The 22,530-nt window shown below is 35.1% G+C and overlaps 3 protein-coding genes across 3 annotated transcripts; 1 reads left to right on the forward strand and 2 right to left on the reverse strand.

The window, feature by feature from the left end:
* Positions 1 to 1,252, reverse strand: LOC126708362 (uncharacterized). The gene is made up of 3 exons (XM_050408152.1): positions 936 to 1,252; positions 669 to 768; positions 1 to 417 (listed from the first exon to the last, which is right to left on the reverse strand). The coding sequence occupies exons 1-3, from the start codon at positions 1,250 to 1,252 to the stop codon at positions 1 to 3; spliced, it is 834 nt and encodes a 277-aa protein (XP_050264109.1).
* A 7,013-nt stretch (positions 1,253 to 8,265) lies between these two features.
* Positions 8,266 to 12,016, forward strand: LOC126708845 (probable aminotransferase ACS10). The gene is made up of 4 exons (XM_050408811.1): positions 8,266 to 8,946; positions 9,072 to 9,188; positions 10,882 to 11,042; positions 11,129 to 12,016. Exons 1-4 carry the CDS (start codon positions 8,455 to 8,457, stop codon positions 11,982 to 11,984), a joined length of 1,626 nt encoding a protein of 541 aa, XP_050264768.1. The 5' UTR covers positions 8,266 to 8,454; the 3' UTR covers positions 11,985 to 12,016.
* Positions 12,017 to 13,216: 1,200 nt separating this feature from the next.
* On the reverse strand, positions 13,217 to 17,070 carry LOC126708714 (probable LRR receptor-like serine/threonine-protein kinase At1g12460). Its single transcript, XM_050408590.1, has 2 exons — positions 15,064 to 17,070; positions 13,217 to 14,975 (listed from the first exon to the last, which is right to left on the reverse strand). The coding sequence occupies exons 1-2, from the start codon at positions 16,227 to 16,229 to the stop codon at positions 13,496 to 13,498; spliced, it is 2,646 nt and encodes an 881-aa protein (XP_050264547.1). The 5' UTR covers positions 16,230 to 17,070; the 3' UTR covers positions 13,217 to 13,495.
* Between the last annotated feature and the right edge of the window lie 5,460 nt (positions 17,071 to 22,530).

Below are 22,530 nucleotides of genomic sequence, written 5' to 3' on the forward strand. Positions count from 1 at the left end.
TCATGCAACAAGGACCCAAGGTCCAAAGGCATCGTCTGCCTCCTTTGACAATTTTTGTTTTCCTTCATCTTGACTGTTTCTCGCTTCTACTTCTACCCCACCCTTCGCTAGAGAGCTGATCTTGTAGTGGTAGTTCTCTGCCTTGTACCCCACATGACCACACGCAAAACACATGGAATTAATCCTCTCATATTGGACAGGTTGGTCTATCCCCCCCATCTTCAGAAGTTTAATAATCGGCTCATTGAAATTTACTTGAACGTAAAGTCGAGCAAACCTTCCTCGGGATTCAGTTGCCGTGTGAGTGTCAATCCTCAATACAAGTCCGATAGCTTTTCCTATCTCCTTCAATGTGGACGTCTCATAGTACTCTATTGGGAGCTCAAGGAGACGGATTCTGTAACGGCCCCACCCCAACTGTATAGATATTGTCCACTATGGGGTCTATACCCCTTATGGTTTTGTTTTTCCCCAGGTTGCGTTGAGGAAAAGGCCTCTACACATTGAAGGGAAGTCATTCCTTATAAACACATTCTCATGTGTAGGCGATGTGGGATTCCATGGAATGCAAGACCCCACTTTTGGGTCACTACAATCCACCCCCCTTACGGGCACACGCGTCCTCGCATGTGGGGCCCACACTTCCGGCTAGGGCATGGCACTGATACCATCTGTAACGGCCCCACCCCAACTGTGTAGATATTGTCCACTTTGGTGTCTATACCCCTCATGGTTTTGTTCTTCCCCAGGTTGCGCTGGGAAAAAGGCCTTTACACATTGAAGGGAAGTCATTCCTTATAAACACATTCTCATGTGCTTCCCTAGGCGATGTGGGATTCCATGGAATGCAAGACCCCACTTTTGGGTCACTACAGATTCAGACCGCCACTGATGAAAGGTTCACTTTGGATGATTTGAAATTAGGCTCCCAGCACCTGATAGACAAGTAATGTCCTCCGACGAAACATGGCCCTTCCCTTAGAACTCTAGCATGATCCTCCTTAGCTTGAAACTTGATTAGAAAGAAGTCATTCCCTAAGTCAACACAATCCATTCTCCCTATAGGTTTCCACAGACTTATGATGCGAGAATGCAAGAAATGATATCCCACAGTTTTCCCGAAAACCTTGACAATTAGTGCATTTGTCCATGGCACTCTAATTCTCGTTTTTGTGCTTCCGAAGAACTTCACAACCTTTTCCCCGATTGGTAGCTCCAGAAATTCATCATAAAACTTCGCTTCAGTGTCCATACTAAGCCCGAAACTAAAAGCTTGCTCGAAAGCCCCAAGAATCTCTCCAAGTAGTTTTTCCTTATAAGACCTACTCCTCTCCTGTGTGGACAGGGGAGAGACAGATTGTAGGGAGCCCAAACTATGGTTTTCCTTAACCTTTTTAGTGCTCCGTTAAAGCTTTGCATCCTCTTCGCGTGACCGAATGGCTGTTTCGCTCATCCTCTCAGTATCTTAGAGGGTTACTCAATCGAACAATAATTGGGCTGGGTCTGATTTGATAAATAGTTTGGCCCAATTACTTCTCAAGTTGATCTCGTCAAGGGTTTCTTCTCTTTGGACTACCCCCCCCCCCCTCCCCCCTCCCCTCAACATCCATATATGCTGTTAAGGAATGAGAATATCTTGAATAATTTTTAATGCATTTTAAATTAAAAAAATGCTATATTGTATTGATTTTTATTTTTTGTGGTAGCAAACATAAAATAAAAAATAAAAAAAATTATGAAAAACATTTTTTTTTAAAATAAAATCATAAAAAACAAATGGACATTAAATGTGACTGAGAGAGGTTGAATTAAGTATCTATATTTCCATGATTCCATCCTTATCCAAAAAATATATATATATATACACACACATACATTTCCGTCCAAATATAGTGTTATTTACTTAGCCATCATTTGCAAGCTATATAATGCCAAAGTAAAGTAGACATTTAAGACAAATCACCTTTGGACTTGGTTTAACATTGAGCCAATCCTATAACTATCAATCTCCAAAAACATTATCCGTTAAGTTGTCAAAGATTCAGACCATAAACTCACACCGATATTGCTCTCAAGCATTCAAGCATCAAACTTAAGCATCCATCGTTTCATGCAAGTCTAATGTTATTTACCTACAGGGCCATTCCTCAATACTATATGATCAAAGTATTCCTAAATGTCTAAGTACTTACATTAGTCAAAGAAGATTATACTAAAAATTTCAAGGGTAATCTCAATCAAAATTCATTATATTCAATGTAAAAGACCTTAAAATTAGTCTCAATTAAATTATAGAACAAGTTAGTGAATTTTATAAAGGATAAAGTTTAGCTACAAAATTGGTTATAACCTTACTTCATATCTTTTTATTGAAAGCGAATTTTGACAAATCCATTATTGGACTACATTTTCTTCTTATATCCTTCATACTTATAAAATTTCTAGAAAATTAAAGATCAATAGATATGTCATCAATAAATTGTTTAAATTGCAAATTTTTGTAATCTAAAATTATGCATAAAATATAAGCTTATAGATCATATAGTAAATAATATTTAATTGACACAAAATTTGACATGTGTATTAAGAGTGTAAAGAATATGCAATTCAACAATTAGATTTTCAAAATATATAATAATATTTATTTTATTGAGTGAATTTGTAACCTTAGTCTACAACCAATTTTGTAGCTAAACTTTGTCCTTTTATAAGTTACACTATTTGCAAAGGACTAAGTTAGACCTACTCTTAAGAAAAAAGAAGATAATTTGTTGATTTGCAGTGGAAAATCCTTCTTTATGGGTGGTCTTTCTCTTTATATAGATTATAGAAAAAAAAATGTAATTTTCTCCGCTAATTTGTAATTAGTTCACAAAGCAATGTGATAGTTTGTTCTTATCATACAACCCCTACACAAGAGAAGTAGTTTTTAATTAACTTCTTAAAGCTAGAGCTACTTCACAATGCGAGGAGAAGGTAATCTTTGCTTGTACAAGGGGAGTTAAACATTTATCTCTCTATAATACTCTGTCATTACTGGAAAATAAAAATTAAGTGATAAAAATTAGTATGTCAATAGCAATTTTGGGAAATGATCCAGCCAAAATGGTGGAACGGTTTCTTGAAAAAAAAAAAAAAAAAAAAGACTAACATACAAAATTAGTCTTTCTACTTTACACCATATTTTAATTTGGTCTCTAATTTTTCAATTGTGTTAATATGGTCATTAATCTTTTTAATGTTGTGTCAATTTTGTCTTTACTGTTATCTTTTGGATGGAAAAAACTGATGTGTAAAATTGAATAATAAAAAATCATTTTTCATGCCACATCAACTGCTAATTGTGCCGTTACGTTAGAAAAAACTCAAATTAAATTGAGACACGTGAGAGGTTTGTTTCTCTATTTTGTGATTTCTCTCTCTATATCATTATTTCTCTCTCTCTAGAGATTTTGGAAAGGTCTTGTGCACGAATAACTAAAATAAGGGCTAATATTAGAGCTGCCGTGTAGCCAGTAAAAGAGACCTGAAGTTTTTACAAAGACCAAATTCAAAGGAAAGAAATTGATATCAGAATTGGTCCCAATTATCTGTTAAGAAGTTTAAAGATAGTATAAATAAAAGATGTTACCTGTGAAAAATGTTGTCCTATGTCTTTTTCTCATTACCTTTGGTGCAGTTAGAATTAGATAAATGTTTGATGAATGTAGTGTCAATTCTTTTCATAAGTTTGGTTATCTGCAATGGCATATGGCATACCGGATTAGAAGGAAGGCACTTGACAATTGACATAGCAACCCTTTTGTAAGCAAAGCCTAGAGGTTGCGTAGTTTTGAGAATGAATGATCTGGTCTCCCCTTTAATTCTGGTACTTTGCTTATAAATAGAGAAATTTTACCTCATCAGAGATGGAGCAGTGATTTTAGAATCTATTTAGTTTTCCCAAACTTATCTTACGTGGGCAGATTTTAATTTTTTTTTTAATTGATGTGGCGGCACAGTTAGCAGTTAAGATGACATTAAAAATAAATTTTTATTGTTCCATTTGACACATCAATTTTTTTCTATCTAATAGATAATTGCAGGAACTAAATTGATATTACACTAATAAGGTTAAGAATCAAATTGACATAATTGAAAGGTTATGGACTAAATTGAAATATGGTGTAAAAAATAGAGATCAACTTTATAATTTATTCAAAAAATAATTAATTACATGTGAAATAATGCCAACTCAACATTACCTAATAAGCACAACAAGAATGTGACAACTTTCTCCTTGACATCGCATTTTCAAAAGATGACTTTATACACACATAAAAATCCTAAATAACTTGAAAAGAATGTTATTTTACCGAAAAAAAAAAAAAAGTTAAAAAAATAGTATTTTCCTGAAAAAACATATATATGCTTAAGTGTCTGAGAAGTCGAGCATGCACAAATAAAAAAAAAGGTTAAAAAAAATTTATTTTCCTACTTATATTGTCCTTGTATAGTAATTATGTGCTGTCCTTGGTTAAAAAAGTTTCCATTGATCCAAATGCAAAATTTATTAACATAGGGTTGTCTGGTTTTGCTTTTGGAGAGGACAGAAAGTGTCTTAAAGGGCGTTAAAACTTTTTTAACTGAAATTGCTTGGCAATTTCATTAAAGAGCTCTTTAATGGTTCTTAAAGTTAAAATTTAAAATTTTTAGGAAAAATTCTGGGACAAAAAAATAGGGGCGTTTGGCAACTTACAAAAACTGAAGTGTTGAGCTTCTAATAAAAGATGAAAAATCTACAATTTACTGTTCATATTTTATAAGATCATAACGACTCGATGTCATTTGTCAAAATACTGAGATACTCGAAACACTTGAAAACTTTTCAATTAAAGCTCTATATTATTGCAAAAGCACAGCTACTAAGTGAGTGTTCGTATACAACTTATAATTCCTACGTTTTGAATTTTTGCATTTCTTTTTTTTTTATATTTTGCTTGCCGTTGTTTATGACTTTTCAACCTGTTTATTGTTCACTTTTCATCAACCCGTGCATTGTTCATAGCAAAATAAGCGGTGGAGTGCACACCAGTAGGTCCGTGCATTGTTCACGGACCCACAAATCTCACTTTTCAACCGTTTTTTAATTAAAAATGGGTTTTACAGTACTATTCACCAATTTAAAAATTATTTTGCTACAGTGTTTTTAGTTTTCAACAAAAAAAAATTGTATCCAAACAATCCTAAATATCTACAGTTAAAGGTTGACTTCCAACAACGATGTCAAACGAATAGATTACAATGGCTTTATTTCTAAAACTCTACTGTTAAAGCTATACTTCCTAAGACAATGTCAAATGGTCACATATTGCGGAAGAACTCCATATGCATGGTCCTTACTCCTCAGTAAGGAGATTGTATTATGGTGCAATCTAAAAGGTTAAGGAAAGTGACAAGGCATTGCATATGGCATTATATTTATTGGACACATATGTAGGTATACTATGATTCTATGAATGATTAACAAGATGAGGGCATAGTTTATTATGTGTTGTATAATGGCTTTGGGGATGTATGGTATGGTGGCTTGCCTAGCTGGAAGGACGTCTTTGGTTGCGTGGCTTGTAGTGGTAAACCATGAGAGGACAAAACCGGCATTTTTGTCATCTAGCAAGGAGCCAATGACTTTGTAGTTGTGGACCAATTTTGGGCTGATTCTGGGCCATGCTTGTCTTTAAGATTCCTCTTCGGATTTATAATGTCGAGAGAATTGTACAACCGTTGAGATATAAACAATGTTTGCTTTATATGCTAAACTATTACCAGTATCCTTGAAATTACCCAAATACCCAAAGATCTATTTGATGAATATTTATTTATGGTGATCACCACGTTCTTTTAATATATAGATTGAGCATTAAGTTAGAGAGTTGGGATCCACCTTCAAATACTCAATTTTATTATTTGTTATCAATTATAGAATAGTACTACAATATATATATATATATATATATTTTTTTTTTCATTACAAACTTCTTTAATAACTAATTATAATTATTGTGTATCTTGTTAATTCAATTAATAAAGGTTCTTGTTGTCAATTAAAAAATTTGAGGTTCAAACTTTCTTACATCATAAAACCAATTGATATCTTGGCTTAATGGTAAAAAACAAGTCTCATAGAACAGATCCATCCTCACTTCCTTCTATTTATCTAAGAAAAAAAAATCTTTGTAATGTCACTTAATGTTTAATTCACTGTAAACCCAATTAATAAAACAACCCAACATGCAAATCAAGATTAAGCTCATGATCATTTTTATTTTATCCTATCCCATGTGATCCAAGCACACTTAAAGGGATCTCTTTTGGGGGAAATTACCCCAATATCCAAGATCTATTGCATGAACATATTTAAGATCCGTTTGGATACAGCTGAAAACTGAAAACTGAAAAATACTGTAGCAAAATAATTTTTAAATGTGTAAATAGTATTGTGAGACCAATTTTTAATGAAAAAGTTGTTAAAAAGTTAAATTTGCGGGTCCGTGAACAGTACACGGACCCACATGTGGTTGAAAATCTGTTGAAAAGTCAAACTTTTCAGCAAAAAAAAAAAAAAGGAAGAAGAAGGCAGAAACGCAAATGCGTCTAGGAGTTTTGCGCTTCCCAAACGCACTCTTAATTTTGCATGAATGTTTATTCATCACCATTAAATGCTCATCGACATAATCCTCCAAATCCATAACTCCCAGCAACCTACAAATCTATAAGGGAAGCAAAACAATTAACCTCCACGGAATAGATTAACCAAAATCGACTTTGAACCAAACCAATTTCACCTCCTTACGAGACTCATAGCTTAAGACTACAAAAACTCACAAGTTTTATCAGTTAAGAGTAGCCCCTTAGGAATTTTAGACACCCTTAAAGATCTCTATAAAAGTGAAGTAGTTGAAAACAAAAGGGGGGGGGGGGGGGTTTAGGGACCCTCATCTCAGCCTTATTTGTTATGTTGGTTGGATAAAACTCGTACATCAAGGGTGGGTGAGACGGGTATCCACAGGTGCGAGTTTAAATTACCATCCCTAGTGAAGCTTATTTAAACTTCACTAGGGATGGTAATGTGGCTAGATGTGTACCAACAGGCACCCGCAGGTATCCGCTAGAACAGGGCGAAGAAATAAAGTCTACACTGAAGTGGAAGCGGCCGGGGGGGGGGGGGGTGCTGGGGAATAGGAAACCCGCCTTGTTGCCATTCCTAAGCTTCACTAACCTTAAATATTTTTATTTACTATTGTCTCACAAAATACAACATTTTTGTGCCAAAAATAATAGAAGTTGAAACAAGTTTCTTAGGTTCATGATCACATGTGGAGAATCCTCTTCATCTTCACTGTAACATCACTCTAAAATTTTCTCCTTCGGTCATATTTTAAGGCTCGATGCCTTTGCTTATTGTATTCATTGTCTAACCCCATTTTATTTGCAAATTAACGTTTTTGTGTGCATCTCCTAGGATAATACTACCAGCCTTCATCACAATATGTGTTGATGAGAGTAACAAATTCAACCCTCGTCTAAAAGTAGAGTCAATCCAAACACAACACTTGACAATACAAAGAAAAATGCCCCAAAATTAGACAATAAGCTATTGTAAATCGTAATCAAGACTAATCCTCCATTTTATTTTATACTTTTTCCTTTGAGGGGTTTATAAATAAATAAATAAATTAAACCTTAGCTTCTAAAATCAAATGGAAAATTACAAATTTATTGGCTGATTTATTTATTTTTGTTGGCTAATTTGGTTGAGACATAATATTTATTAGGTGACAATAAATTTTTTTTTTTTTTTGAGAAGGTGACAATCAATCAGTTGAGTTAAAAAAACCCTACTAAGTAAATGATACAAAAGTTTAGAACTTGTTTGGTACACATGTTCAAATATATGTTTTCAGTTTTTAAATAACATTACACTTTTTTACCCACACATATTTTCAAAAAAACTGAAAACCGTTTAAAACTCTTAAATGTTGAAATTTTCTTTAAAAAAAAAAAAAAATAGATGATGACAAAGTTTGTTAATAAGTCACAATTTGTTTCATTTTAGGCTAAGAAAGTAAAAACCCAAGTAGAAAGAAAAAACAAATCCCACCAACTAGATCCTAGATCCATCATCTATCCTGGGCCTCAAACAAAGAACGCCGCACAACAACATTATAAAATTTCAAAAATCCAAAATCAAAATTTAAACAAAAGTCCAAAAAAAAAATCGGCACTCTCACTGTCTCACACTTCCCTCTGCCACACACGCAAACGCAAACGCAAACAAAAACGCAAACGCAAACAAAAACGCAAACACAAACACACAATCCACTTTCCTTCTTCTTCGAACTCTCCGACCACCACTACCACACACAAAAAACCGCAGCGTTTTTCATCGAGCTCCCACATGTCTATACTGTAATAATGACCCGGACCCGTTTGTTCGGTTCTCGGAGCTCCGAAGAAAAAGAAGAAGAAGAACAACAACATTACAGCAAGCACAATATCACAACAAGCACAGGCATGAGAGTTATAGTGCCTCTACAAGGCGTGGTTCAAGGACGAGGTGGCCTTTTCTTAGGCTCTGTAATTCCTTGCGCTCTCTTTTACTTTTTTCAGCTCTACCTCAAACGCCACCGTTCTCAGCCGAACCCTCCGCCTCCGCAGCCACCGCCGGAGAATTCGGGGGGACAATTGGCTGAGGTGTCTGTGTCCGTGCTGCCACGCTCGCTCTCTCGGGTCCACCTCCCACCGAGGAGCCCCGGTGGACCCGCTTACGTGTCGGGTCGTGCTAATTCAATTGTTAAGGGTGGTGACTCGCCACACGACATCGGTTTGAGGAAGGCCTTGGAGGATCCGTATCACCAGTCGGGTAATCCGGATGGGGTTATCCAGCTTGGCTTGGCTGAAAACAAAGTGGGTTTTGCTTTTTTTTGTTCATTTCAATGATTGCTTGGAAAATTCAATATTGTTTTTTGTAAACTAGTTTTGATTATTGGGGTTTTTTTTTTTTTTTTTCTTAATGTTTTGGTGGGTTATAGCTATCATTGGACTTGGTTGGAGAATGGCTTGCGAAGAATGCTATATTTGGTGAAGAGCTGAGTATTGGTGGGATTGCTAGTTACCAGCCATTTGATGGGTTGATGGAGCTCAAAGTGGTAATTTGATACTTATAAATCTATCTTTGTGATATGAGCTTTTTGTCTCTGTGTAAATTGTAATTGGTTTGAATGTTTTTGGGTTGTTGCATGCAAGGAGTAGAGCTGCGGCTTTGTTTTATTTGTCTGGTGATGTTTTTTTTTTTTTTTTTATTCTAGTTCTGTTTTGCTTAGATAGTGTGGTGGAATCCAAGTTTTTATTTGTATGAATTGGTTTTGATTGGACTTTTTACAGAATTGTATTTCTTGGTAAATATGATTGATTGGCAGTGACAATGTCGTAGACTGTTCTAGGCTGCTGACATAGAAGTTGTGTATTAGAGTGATTTTCTGATTTATAATTGGTAATGTTTTTGTGATTTCTGAAGCTGAGTTCAGATCCTGAATACCATACCTTGCTGAAGGCAATTCATGAGAGAGTTCCATATCCACTACTTAAAAAAAAAAAAAAAAAAAAAAAAAATCTTAACTAATTCAATGTGTCTGTAAGCACTAAAAGAATTGCACTAAATGAAGTACATGTAATTTTCTTCTTGTAATTGTTGGATATGTCCAGAAACAAGTCCTACTTCACTGGACTAGGATGTATAACAGGTTTATTAGTCTTAACTCTGTCTTGGGCCTCGGCAGGCTCAACTTTCTGTGGCTGATAAATATTCTCCTATTAATCTAACATTTCAGTTGTGGGTTCCTCATCTATAGATTCCTGGCATCTTGAGAATGACTTGTTTCCAGCCAAAGGAATCTACTAATCCTTTGCAGTTTAAAGCAAATGGATGTTCTTCTAGCTGTTGATCTTAAACAGCCCTGGCAGAGATCATTTTGTGTGCTTGTTCTGTCAAGATAAAACTTAAAGAATGATAGCACTCTCTTTAGGTATTACATAACAGATGCTGAGCTCAATTAAATTTCAGTATGATTAGCTATTATTTGTTGCCATTGCAGCAGTTGACCTTTCAAGCATGCTCTTAGACTAGATTATAGATGGTAGAGTGGAATATACAATATTTTTGAGCTAATTATTGATACCTTCTTGATCTGGTGGCTTCTGTCTTAACTATATCTGATTTGGATTTAACACAGAATGGATGGACAGTTGCTACCATGTTTGGCAATACACAATTATGTTCAAGTATAGATATAAATTGTTCAATGTTTTGTATATTCCCAACTTTTTGTAAAAGTGCCCATTTTAAGTTATTCAAGACTAAGAGCTGACATTCTCTGGCATGACTAGTTGGCCATACAGTACTCTGGGATTTTAGTACTGCCACTTTAGAACTTCGTTTTTGTTTTATGTCATAGTTTATTGTTCACATTATTTCCTATAGATAATTGGAAATTTGAATAATTAGGGTGATGTTTATAACTCTGTGTACTTAATTTACCTATAGAAAAGACACATGATTCCATTTGATTAGAAGAGTTATGTAAGTAATGATTATTAGTTTGGGGCAACCTTTCTCTCCTCTCTTTGATAAAAGCCTGGTTCTCTGGATGGACATTAATCCCTTCATGGATGCCAACATCATATTTTGGCAGAGTTATGACCTTTCATTTATGTGGCACTTAAAAATTCAAACATATAGTGCTTTTACTCCCGTGGACTATGTATGTAGCTTTCTTGTATGTGTAGTATATCATTGGACTACAATTACTCTTGTTATCTTATCAACATTCTCTTGTTCTGCAGGCAGTGGCAGGGTTCATGTCTCAAGTCATGAAAAAGTCAGTTTTCTTCAACCCCTCGCAAATAATATTAACTGCTGGTGCAACCCCTGCAATTGAGATGCTTAGCTTCTGCCTAGCTGACACTGGAAATGCATTTCTTGTTCCCACCCCATATTACCCTTGGTAATTACTTATTCAGTGTTTCAAAAGTTATCTTTAGGCTGCCAGCTATCCGGTGAGAATACTGAGAATTTGAACATGCTATGCAGTTTTGACAGGGATGTAAAATGGCGAACTGGGGTGGAAATAATACCTGTTCCCTGCCGCAGTGCTGACAATTTCAGCTTAAGTATTACAGCTCTTGATCGAGCATTCAACCAGGCAAAGAAGCGTGGTACAAAAGTTCGTGGGATTATCATATCAAACCCCTCAAATCCTGTGGGCAGTCTGCTTGATCGGGAAACACTGTACAGCCTTCTAGACTTTGCCAGAGAGAAGAACATACATATTGTCTCAAATGAATTATTTGCCGGATCCACTCATGGAAATGAAGAGTTCGTGAGCATGGCTGAAATCATTGATTTGGAAGATTTAGACAGGAACAGGGTTCATATTGTATATGGTCTATCAAAAGACCTCTCTCTTCCAGGTTTTAGGGTGGGCATTATCTACTCCTTCAATGATAATGTACTGGCTGCTGCTAAAAAATTGACAAGGTTCTCCTCTATCTCAGCACTATCGCAGCGTTTGCTTGTCTTTATGCTTTCAGATTCAAACTTTATTCAACAACTCATTGAGATCAATCGAGAGAGGCTCCGAAGAATGTACATAAAATTTGTGGCAGGGTTAAAGCAATTGGAAATAGAGTGCATAAAGAGCCATGGGGGTTTCTACTGTTGGGCTGACATGCGTGGGTATATCCCCTCTTACAGTGAGAAAGGGGAGCTTGAGCTCTGGGATAAGTTGTTGAATATAGCTAAGGTTAATGTAACTCCTGGATCTTGTTGTCACTGTATTGAACCTGGATGGTTTCGGTTCTGTTTTACTACATTGACCGAAAAAGATATTCCTGTTGTTATGGATCGAATTCGGAAAATTACCGAAACCTGTAAATCTCATAGTTGAAATATCAAACAGGGTTACATTTAATTTTACAAGCTGTTGCTGTAGCTTTAGGGTCACAGTTGTAGAAGGCAGAAGCATACCTCAACTCTGAATCAACCAAGTGCAATGCAATGGATTAAGTTGCCTTATACTTAATGTGCTGGGACTTGTGCTTAAGATTTGGAATATGGATCTGGAGGTTATTAAAAGAAACTTGGTTACCTGGACTGTGTAGATATAAATAAACCAGGTTCATTTTAAAAATTCTGGCCTCTATGCCCATAATTGCATGGCCCAAAGGAAAAGGCAGAAGGTCACCTTCTATTTTCTGCCACTTGGCATTCTAGAGTGCACTTTTACGCCTTCAATATCAATGATTTGCAGACAGCTAGAAACATTTTTGATTCTTCTTGCGGTTTAGTGGCCCTATTTGAAATGATGCAGCGGTAGTTGTGACTTGTGATTAGACAAACTTGGCTAAAAATGATACTACAAGGGTACATTTTTAGAAAATTAATCAGTGGCAATCCGTGAAAGCTACATGCTTTTCTTTTAAAACATCACAAACTGATTCCTTAAATGTAGTTATAGATACTTCAAACAGAAACTTCCAGGGAGAGGGTCCCCATGGCAATCTTCTTCTGATTGAATTATTTTAGTTTGTCCGAATTCAACTCTTAGTGGCCTTCTAGTCACAGGCCACTATAGCTTTACATAATTGAAACATCTTTTCCCCTCTGAAGTCCTTATGGAATCCACTCCAGCAAGATTACCAGAGCTGAAAGAAACAATAAGTGGTACACTCAAGAATCTCTCCCAGGCTGTTTCTTGTGGTAGTGTTAAAATGAGTCCCTCCATTGATACACCCTGACATAATGCAGTTTCCTCTAACCACAGTCATAATAGATTTATAGTAGAAAATAGTAAAAGAGCTGCAGCATATAAGGAGCTTGCTAGCTGCTGCTGCTTGTCTCAGCTTGTCTAAATTTCTTTTCTTCACATTTCCTTTTTTTCTTACTTGATCTTAGTAGCTAATCTACCTACCATTCCACTCAGGTGTGTCCATCAGTGTGTGTGTGCACGTGCACATGCACTGAAGGGGAAAAAAAAAAAAAGGGTCGTATCCAATGTACAAAGATTTTGTGGGGGGTATGGGAGAGGTTATGGTAAGTAACCTTACCCCCAAATTTTTTTTTGAGAGGCTGATTTCTGGGCACATGCACTAAAGAGAAGATTAAAAATTGGGAGAAATGTTCAGTATTGATCTGCAAATGAGATACAATAAACGAATGATTTTATTGCAAAAAATTGAAAGTCATGAACAATTGATGATGGTAACTGGAGAACAAATACAAAAGAATCAATTTCTATTTCTTATATATGTCAAATAAGCAACTCTTTTGTCCCCTCTGCACAACTAAACAATGTCCCCTTTGCAGCTAGACTACTTGCTTTGATCTCTGCTCCAAAAATATACTGCTACTCTAACTTGGAGGCTGTCCAATATATCCTGTAATGTACACATAATCATATTACCCCAATCCATTTCTGATAGACTCGAGAACCTGAACAACCTCTGCCATGCTTGGCCTCCTTGAAGGAACCTCAGATGTACAAATGAGCCCCAACTTCATAACCTGAATAAGCTCATTCTCTGCAAAACCTCGCAAACTTCTATCAAAGCAATCTGAAGCAGAGCCACTTTCCAACAACTCCCGAACATATTCACACAAGACAACCACCTCATTTGCTCTTGGACTCTCTACTGGTTTCCTCCCTGTAACCAACTCTAAAAGGATAACTCCAAAGCTATAAACATCACATTTCTCACTCAGTCTCAAACTTTGAGCTAACTCTGGCGCAACATACCCAACTGCAGTGTGGAATTTAGTTAAACCATAATTATCCAAAATGGGAAGCAGTTTCCCCAACCCATAATCTGACAGCTTAGCCTCATACTTCTCATCTAAGAGTATGTTTGTTGATTTGATGTTGAGATGAAGAATTGGAGGCCGACAGTCATGATGAAGGTAAGCTAGGGCCCTCGCTGTTCCAAGAGCAATGTAAAACCTCCTAGACCAAAACAACGCATTATTGCTGACACCAGAGCTGGTGCCTTCATAATTAAGTCCATGTAGATTATCATACAGATTCCCATTTGTGACAAATTCAGATAGAACCAACTGCATTGTTGAGGACCAGTAGTAACCCTGAAAAGCAACCAGATTCGGGTGTTGAAGGTTGCCTAGGCGTCCAATTTCTTGCTCAAATTCATCTTGGCTTCTGATCCTTCCCAGAGTCTCAAGCTTCTTCACTGCAATTGAGATCCCACCTTCAAAGTTAGTCCTGTAGACTGAACCAATGGACCCACCACCAATCAGACACTCCTTGTCAAGCAAAGCTTTGGTGCCAGCTTCCCAATCTTCATACTTGGATGGCAAACTTTTGCTGAAGAGAACCAGCTTCCCAATTATAACATTTGATTCCGTGGAACCTAGTGGTGTGCTCTCAACAACCATTGCTTCATCAACTTTTTTCCTTCTGCTAGCCCTGATGTTCATGATGTATACCACACAAACACCAGCAAAGATCACTGCAGCAGCAACAATTGCGACAATGACAGAATTACTCAGCTCCTTGGTTTTCCTTCGTGTAGAACTTGTACCGTTGCCCTTTGCTGAGCAAGGTGTGTCCAAAGGGGCGCCACAGAGTAGGGGATTGTTAAAAAATGCATATGGACCAAAATGCTGTATGGATGGAGGAATGGTGCCAGAGAGCTTGTTGTAGGAGACGTTTAAATGTGTTAAATTCGTCAGATTTCCAAGAGAAGGGGGGATGGACCCAGAAAGTGAATTATTTGACAAATCCAGAAATTGGATTTTTAAATTGTTCCCTAGGCTTGGAGGAATGCTGCCATTGAGGCGGTTTTGATGCAAGTCAAGAACTTCTAAGGAAGTTATGTTGTAAAGGGTATCGGGAATTTCTCCCTCTAAAGCATTACCAGAAACATCCCTGCATCAACAAATTAGAATTTCTTCAGTTTTGAATTAAAGAAGTTTGATTGGAGTGTAGAATAATTTAAAAAGGCGATTGAACTCACAGCTCACGAAGAAACCTGCAGTTGCTTATATCATCAGGAATATGGCCAAAAAGGTGGAGATTGTGCAAATCCAGAATGAGAAGCAGCTCTATGCTTCCCAACTCCTTTGGAATAGTCCCACCTATTGAATTATTACCCAATCGAACCACATTTAGATTCTCCATATTTCCAATCCCTACTGGGATACTCCCATTCAGCTTGTTAAACCCCAAGTCCAAAACCTTGAGACTTCTACAATTTGTAATGCTAAGTGGAATTTCCCCATCCAAATTATTGCCTGAAGCATCAAAAAACTCCATGCTCTCACTACAGGCTATCTCAGGAATCTCCCCATGAAACCCATTATAGGATACATTGAACAAAGAAATATTTTTGGATCCAAGAACCCCAAATGGTGCCAGCCCTGTAAACAAATTGCTAGCAAGGTCCAAAACTATCAAGCTCTGGCATGCTGAAATCTCCTCTTGAACACTTCCTGATAGCACATTGCTTCTTAAAATCAGATACTCTAACATAGGAATACCACAAACCCCCGAAGGAATGCCACCACTAAGATTATTAAAAGAGAAATCAAACCCTGCAAGGTTCCTGCAATTCAAAATTGAGACAGGAATCGAGCCCGAAAGCTTGTTACTAGAGAGAGAAACATACTTGGTTTTATAACAATACTTGAATAAAGCTGATGGTATCTCCCCGGAAAAACCATTCTTTGACAAATCTAGAAACCGAATGCTCGGTAAATCACCAATAAACTCTGGGATTGACCCGGATAATGCATTAGAACTCACATTGATCTTCCACAATGTCTTAATGTTAGCATAATCTTGTGGGATATTGCCTGAAAACCGATTCCCAAACAATGTCAAAATCCTCAAATATTTCAAACCTGACAAGGCCGGTGACAACACCCCACCAAGACTAGTGTTCCACAAAAGAATCCTTTCTACAAATCCAGCCGAGTTACAGAACACACCACTGTAATCTTGGCAAGGGTCAGCACTCAAAACCCATGAATTTAAGCTACTCTTCGGATCACTGGTGATATTTCCCTTGAATTGAAGCAAAATCTCCTTCTCAGTTGCTGGTGACACTGTAGCAATCCCAATAAAGCAGGAAAGAAAGCATAAAAGAGCATGAGAAAGACGAAATTGATAAAGTCTTCTCATGCTCGCAACACTGTGCTGGTCAGAGTGTCTATCCGTTTGGCATTATGGTAGTTGGATCCAATTGACAGAAGATCCGAGCTTTATAGCTACTGTGCTTTGAATGTAACACTTCTTTTCCAGAATGAAAAAAATACAACAAAAAAATACATTTTTTTTTTCTCACTGGAATTGAAAAGGAAAGTACTCTGACAATCTAAACGCATTAATTCAAACAGAAAATGGAAATGCAAGTACCTATTGAAATATCTTCTTCTTTTGCTTCGGGGTTCTCTCAGTCTAGCCTGAACAACAGAGATCTGGGACTTTTTGTGTTCTGGGTTTGCATCAAATCAAATAAAAGTACCAAAAATCTAGGCTTGCAAAGAGAAAGAGAGAGAATGAATGGAGGGCAGGCAGGTGGGCATGGGAGTGATTGTAATGAAAATGGTGAAATAGTGACTGTCTTGGCTGGAAAGAAAGCAGGTGAGAGTGAGTGAGCCAAATTTAATACTTAACTGCTTTTAAAAAAAAAAACCAGTTGCCATCAACAGAAGCTGAACCACGTGCATGTGAATCTCTTACACACACACAATATCTCTCTCTCTCTCTCTCTCTCTCTCTTTTGTTTCAAAAACTTTCTTTTTAACAATGATTCATATGCATCAAATATGAAATCCAACCTGTCTTGCTCTTTCTCTTTCTAGTAACTCATATAAGCACCGTGTAGGCCCTTTTGTTTACTCAAACCCAGCATTTACTCTCTCCCACCCACCTCGCCACCACTGCCATAATCAACCACCACCCACAAGACCACCATCACTATCAACTATTTACTACTCTACCACCCAGAACACATAAAGACAAAGTAGTAAAAGGAAAACTAAAAAAAAAAAAAAAAAGGAAGAGGAAGAGAAGCTTTTGCCTTCTTTGTCTGTCTGTACTGTTTGACCAAGAGAGGGGGGCTTTTGCTTTGCTTTGTTTGCTTTTTGGCTTTGAACTTTCTTTCTAGTTTCTATCCGTTTCGATCGTGACTTTGGTTGTTTTATCTATTGTTTTTTATTTATTAAAAGTTTTACTAATATTAATTTCAGCAGATGATACGTCACGGTTTTTTTTTTTTTTTCAAAACTTTTCTAAAGCTCTACTCTAACTAAATGAAGAAAAAAAAATGTTAAATTTCTTCCAATTCATGATTTGGAAAAGGATTTGACATAGCCATAACTGCTATGAGTTTTTTTCCCCCACATCTAAAGTTAAATCTTGTATTTCCAACCACCCATAAAAAAATACATTTACCTAATCGCTCATTTGTTTTTTTGTCGGTGGGAAATCATTAGCAAAATGTATAAATATGATATGACTGAGAACTTTCTTGGAAAGCTGAATCCAATTGCCACACATGTTGATCAAGGTAGCATAATTTCTCTCATTTGATTGAGTTGGATGGATAAGACCCTTTCAATTTTGATTTATGCAATTATGCTTAATGTCAATAATCAACATGGCTTTTGTTCGCTTATGTACTTAGCGTGATTATCAGTTTTCTCTTTGATTATGGAAGATGCATGTAACAAGGCTTATGAGGTCACTCTCATAAAACGGTGCCTATTGTTATTTTTTTATTAATCTCATAAAAGTATTAAATAAGTATGAAACATCATTTTTTTTTTTAATTTTTTTTATAATTCAATAGTCATCAGAATGATGATTTGAGCGTTAGATATCTCCCTTAAAAACATTAAAGTCTATCAATAAGTTGAGTTACAAAACTCTTGCTAAGTAAGAAATAACATTTTTCACACATAATATGTCATGATTAGTGTTTTATAAAAATAATGTTATTAGTAAAACCAAATAAAATTGATGTTTATTTATTTACTAAAAATTCGACAATTTTGGGAGATGATATGTAATTCTTGAGTGTCTCCATTAGAAACACCTGAATGTGTTAATCAGTTAAACTATAAAGTTTTTGACAAATAAAAGTATTGTTATTTCAATCACAACAAATCATGTTAAAAAGTAATGTTACTATGGTTTTTTAGTGAAGTTTGTGGTGTGCCTTTGTGTTAGAATCTCTTTCCCTCTCCCTTGTGTGTTTTTGTTTATTTCCAAAATAAAAGTAATTGTCTCACATTATTTAAGAGAGTGTGTTGTGTGAACGTAATATAACTTGTCCTACACTTTCTTAAAAGTTACCATGATTTTTTAGTAGAGTTTGTGACGTGCCTTTATGTTAGAATTCATTTCCTTCTCCCTTTTGTGTGTGTGTTTGTTTCTTAAAAAAATTGTTAATATGGTAAAAAATACTATTTCCCTAATCTATTTTTTCAAACATGATGCGTACAAAATAGTGTACCTAATCTAACTCAAAAGTATTTTATATTTACATTGGTTTTTCATATGTTAGAGCATCCACAGTAGATGTGCCAAATGCCAAATATTTGGCACACCAAACACAAAAAACCCCCTTGATAAGATGTTCCAAATCTCATAATTTTTGTCACATGTAAAAAGTACCATTCCATTTTGAAACAATACGGATAAGAATGCTAAAAAAGAAAATTTTTTTTTTATTAATTTCTCTCTCATCCTTTTTTACTTTCTCTCTTCTCTCTCTTTCTTGGTGTTTGGTGGGAGGAGTTAATATATTATTTTAATATGTAGTAAATATTATTTTAATGTATAGAATCGAATGATAAAATATCTGATAAATGAAATGTTGTAAAATAATATGATAAAATAATAAAGTAGGTTTTTGACATGTCAAAATTTTTTATAGAATATCTACTGTGATGCTCTTATAGGGTTACACCGACAGGATCATCTAGGTGACTGGGTCTATGACTCTTTTGTGCCCTGAAGGCCAATTGTGTTAAGGGCTATTCCTTTTCATATGTTTTTTTCAAAGGTTTGATTTAGTCTTAAAATTGGGCCGTTTTAACCTTATTTTCCCTTTCAAACTTTTTGTCCGTTTACATTGACTAAAGGGAATAAGAAGAATCAATGGTCAAGAAAAGTACACTAGCAGAAGCCAATAACATTAAGCTATTAATGACCGTCCGATTTATTGCGGCATTACTATCAGAAGGTCCTCATCCAGGTTTCTATGCCGTGTTTGGCTGGTCTATGAAATGCTTTTAATACGTTCATAACAGTTGGCATTTTTATTTGTGGTCCACAAACAGTGACCCATAAGGCCATAACACTATTTATGAATTTTTCTTTTTAATTTTCTCTGCTCCCAATATCAACGTCACAAAGCACTTTTTTAGGCAAAAACACTGCTGCGAAGCACTTTAACATGCCTCCAAAATGGTGCATTGGCCAAGTCTAACTCTAAGTACACGCAACATTAGGGTGCGTGTATATCACCCTCCAGTTAAATATCATTAGTGGTGTGCTAAACAAATTTGGGTCCTATTAATGGTAAGAGAATTGTTAATAACTTATTTTAAGAAAATTTTGACATTATTTTTATAAAAATGTAAAAAGTTTTTTAAAAAATAAACTCATTTTTTCTTTTTTCATAAAAATTTTCTAACTTGATGTTCTTAAAGCATCCATTAAGTTTTATAACAAATTTAACAGCGCGTGCTAAACATTAATCACAAAATTAGTAGTATGGGTTAATTGTAATCAGCAAGCACTGTACACGATGGTGTGGTAGTTGTGGATTGTTTAGTCTCTCTTGCTTTATGCAGAATCTTTGGTCATGTGCAATTGTTACGGTATTAAGCCCGAGTCTCTCTCTATAGCTTTCTGAAGTGAGATAATTTTATAATCTATATGGGGAATCTGGTTTTTAAATTTCAACATTTCGTTAATGAGACAATAACTTGGAGCAAAGTTTTTAAGCAATCCAATCTTTACAATGGAGTGGAAATGCTTCAACTCAAAGATAATAGATTTGGATGAATTTAACCTACCAAAAACTTGTTCAAATAGGGATGTTTCAACTACCAAACAACAAGTCTTTAGACACCCCTTTCAGTTTGGTTTATGAGGTAAGATTGTAACACACTTTGGATGAATATGCCAAGTTTAATAGAACCCAAATGTAGATATTCAGCTGGGTAGGCAATAAAAAATACATGAGGCTTGTTCACATGTTATGTGTGTATACATGGTAATGATGTCTATTATATATAGACATTATTTTCTTTGAAATTGGTGATAAAATAATGTTTAGGTTTGGCTTGCCTCTAATGTTTAGGGTTTGGTTTGCTTTCAATACTCTTGTGTATTGGAGGTGACACAAACATGACATGTGTCTTAAAATGATCACTTTCAATCCCATATTTTAATTTTATCGAGTGTATAAAAGAACTAAACGAAAATCTTAATATAATATTTAGTGTGTCTATAAGCCAACATATTTGTTTAAAATAGTTTTATATCTATTTTAAAAAAAATAAGTAAGTTCTTCAAAATACAAGCCTAAATAAACACCACAAAATCAAGATGATAGATGTAGTGGGAAAACAAATTAATTAAACTCAATACATTAAAATTATAGTTTTTTTTTTTTTTTTAATTTTTTATGAGCATTACAAATGAAGCTCAAAGATTACAATTTGATTTAGAATGGTCCAAGAAATACGCCTTTACCACAGTCTCTCCCTTGTAAGGGATGTTCGGTCAAGTATTACTCTCAAATTTCTCACCCTCAAATTGCATACACCATTTCAATCTTTTTCATTCTCTAAGGAATACATTGGTCATGGTCATGAGCTATTGTGCAGATATTCCCCAATTAAGTGGCCATCTTAAGCTGAGGGCCCTTGAACCTGATTGCCTTATCCCCTTTGTAAGGAAATGGGCCTATCCCCACAAAATAGATATGTTATCAACCAAAGAAAAATATTTTGTTAAAGAGAATATTATTTATTAGAACAAAGCTTAACAATGTGTAACACACACAAAAAACATTGTTTTGTTCCAAGCACAAAGGTCCTTTAAGAGATGAACGCTTATGCATGACAGAGTTGAAGAGAACTTTAGAGAAGTGACTTTAATTCTGCTACAATCATAACAATTGTTATCATTTAGCTCCATTCTGACATGATTATTATGTTTATCTCTTGTATTTATGGATATCAGACAACTTAAATCTTTTCGAGAACATTATTTTATCTTGGATGTTTTCCTTATTCACAAAAATATTTTCGAAAGAGTTCTTTTTTCAGTAAAACATGATTTGACAAATGGCAGCAAAAATTAATATCTGTAATCGTAATATGATGGATGATGCACTTGTGCTAAGAAACAATAACCTCATGGATAATGCACCTATTTTATAAAAGCACAATAATCTCAGTTAATTATAAATAAAATCATCACGTAGAATTGGTAATTGTTGTTTTTCTAAAAAAAAAAAAAAGAAGGGTAATTGTTGCCCAATGAATTAAAACTGAGGCAAAGCCAAACAGGTGACATGGAAATGTAATGCATTTTAACTTTTAAGATCGGGAAAAAAAAAGTATGTATTGTCAATAAAATATTTACTATTTACTCTTAAGACTCACCTCATGTAAAATGAGACAATGCGAATGGCAACCCTGCAAATAAACCTGATGATTTTAAAGAGAGAATCTATTTCATAGTAAAAAATTAAGCTAAATTACAAATTGCACAATCTTCTAAGTTTTAACTTTATTTAATTTAGATCTGTTTAAGTACCACTTATTTTGCTGAAATTAAAAGCTTATTGTTAAAAGTACGGTAGATAAAGGTAAAAGTTAGTTGAAATAATACCGTGAGGCTCATTAATTGTACCAAAAAGTACAGTAAGACTCATGATTGTAGCAAAAATAAACTGAATAGTAAAATAATTTATAATTTTCATCCAAATCCAAACGCACACGAGTGTGCTTGGATACCGCTAATTTTGCTGAAACTAAAAAATTATTGCTTAAAGTACTGTAGATAAAGGTAAAAGTTAGTTGAAATAGTACAATAAAGTCATAAATAGTACCAAAAAATACAATAAGACTCATAAATAGTAACAAAAATAAACTAAATAGTAAAATAATTTTAATTTATAATTCCTTCCCAAACGCACGCTTAGTTGTCCACTTCTTATAAAGGATTATTGTTAAGTGTCCCAAAAACGTCGTCAATTTTTTATTTTTTATTTTTAAATTTGAAGAGATCCACCTAACTAATAAAAAAGCATATAAAAAAATTGGTTAAAAAGAAAAACAAGTAGTTTTAATTTTTGGGGGATACGAATAAAAATCACTCTTAATAAGATTTTCTTGGCATTGTTTACACCCATACTCAATCTAAAGGCAGCAGCAATACAACAAAGTAACTGATA

The sequence above is a fragment of the Quercus robur genome, chromosome 12, assembly GCF_932294415.1.
Source record: "Quercus robur chromosome 12, dhQueRobu3.1, whole genome shotgun sequence".
Classification (NCBI taxonomy): Eukaryota; Viridiplantae; Streptophyta; class Magnoliopsida; order Fagales; family Fagaceae; genus Quercus; species Quercus robur.

What these genes read in the sequence shown, in the direction of transcription:
- LOC126708845 (XM_050408811.1), top strand. Translation starts at nt 8,455, where the DNA reads ATGACCCGGACCCGTTTGTTCGGTTCTCGGAGCTCCGAAGAAAAAGAA. An exon ending in TTGGCTTGGCTGAAAACAAA is followed by an intron (nt 8,947 to 9,071) that starts GTGGGTTTTGCT and finishes GGTGGGTTATAG; the next exon opens with CTATCATTGGACTTGGTTGG. An exon ending in CCCACCCCATATTACCCTTG is followed by an intron (nt 11,043 to 11,128) that starts GTAATTACTTAT and finishes CATGCTATGCAG; the next exon opens with TTTTGACAGGGATGTAAAAT.
- LOC126708362 (XM_050408152.1), bottom strand. Translation starts at nt 1,252, where the DNA reads ATGGACACTGAAGCGAAGTTTTATGATGAATTTCTGGAGCTACCAATC. An exon ending in GGACATTACTTGTCTATCAG is followed by an intron (nt 769 to 935) that starts GTGCTGGGAGCC and finishes CAATGTGTAAAG; the next exon opens with GCCTTTTTCCCAGCGCAACC. An exon ending in GGGTGGGGCCGTTACAGATG is followed by an intron (nt 418 to 668) that starts GTATCAGTGCCA and finishes ATATCTATACAG; the next exon opens with TTGGGGTGGGGCCGTTACAG.
- LOC126708714 (XM_050408590.1), bottom strand. Translation starts at nt 16,229, where the DNA reads ATGAGAAGACTTTATCAATTTCGTCTTTCTCATGCTCTTTTATGCTTT. An exon ending in TGCAGGTTTCTTCGTGAGCT is followed by an intron (nt 14,976 to 15,063) that starts GTGAGTTCAATC and finishes TTGTTGATGCAG; the next exon opens with GGATGTTTCTGGTAATGCTT.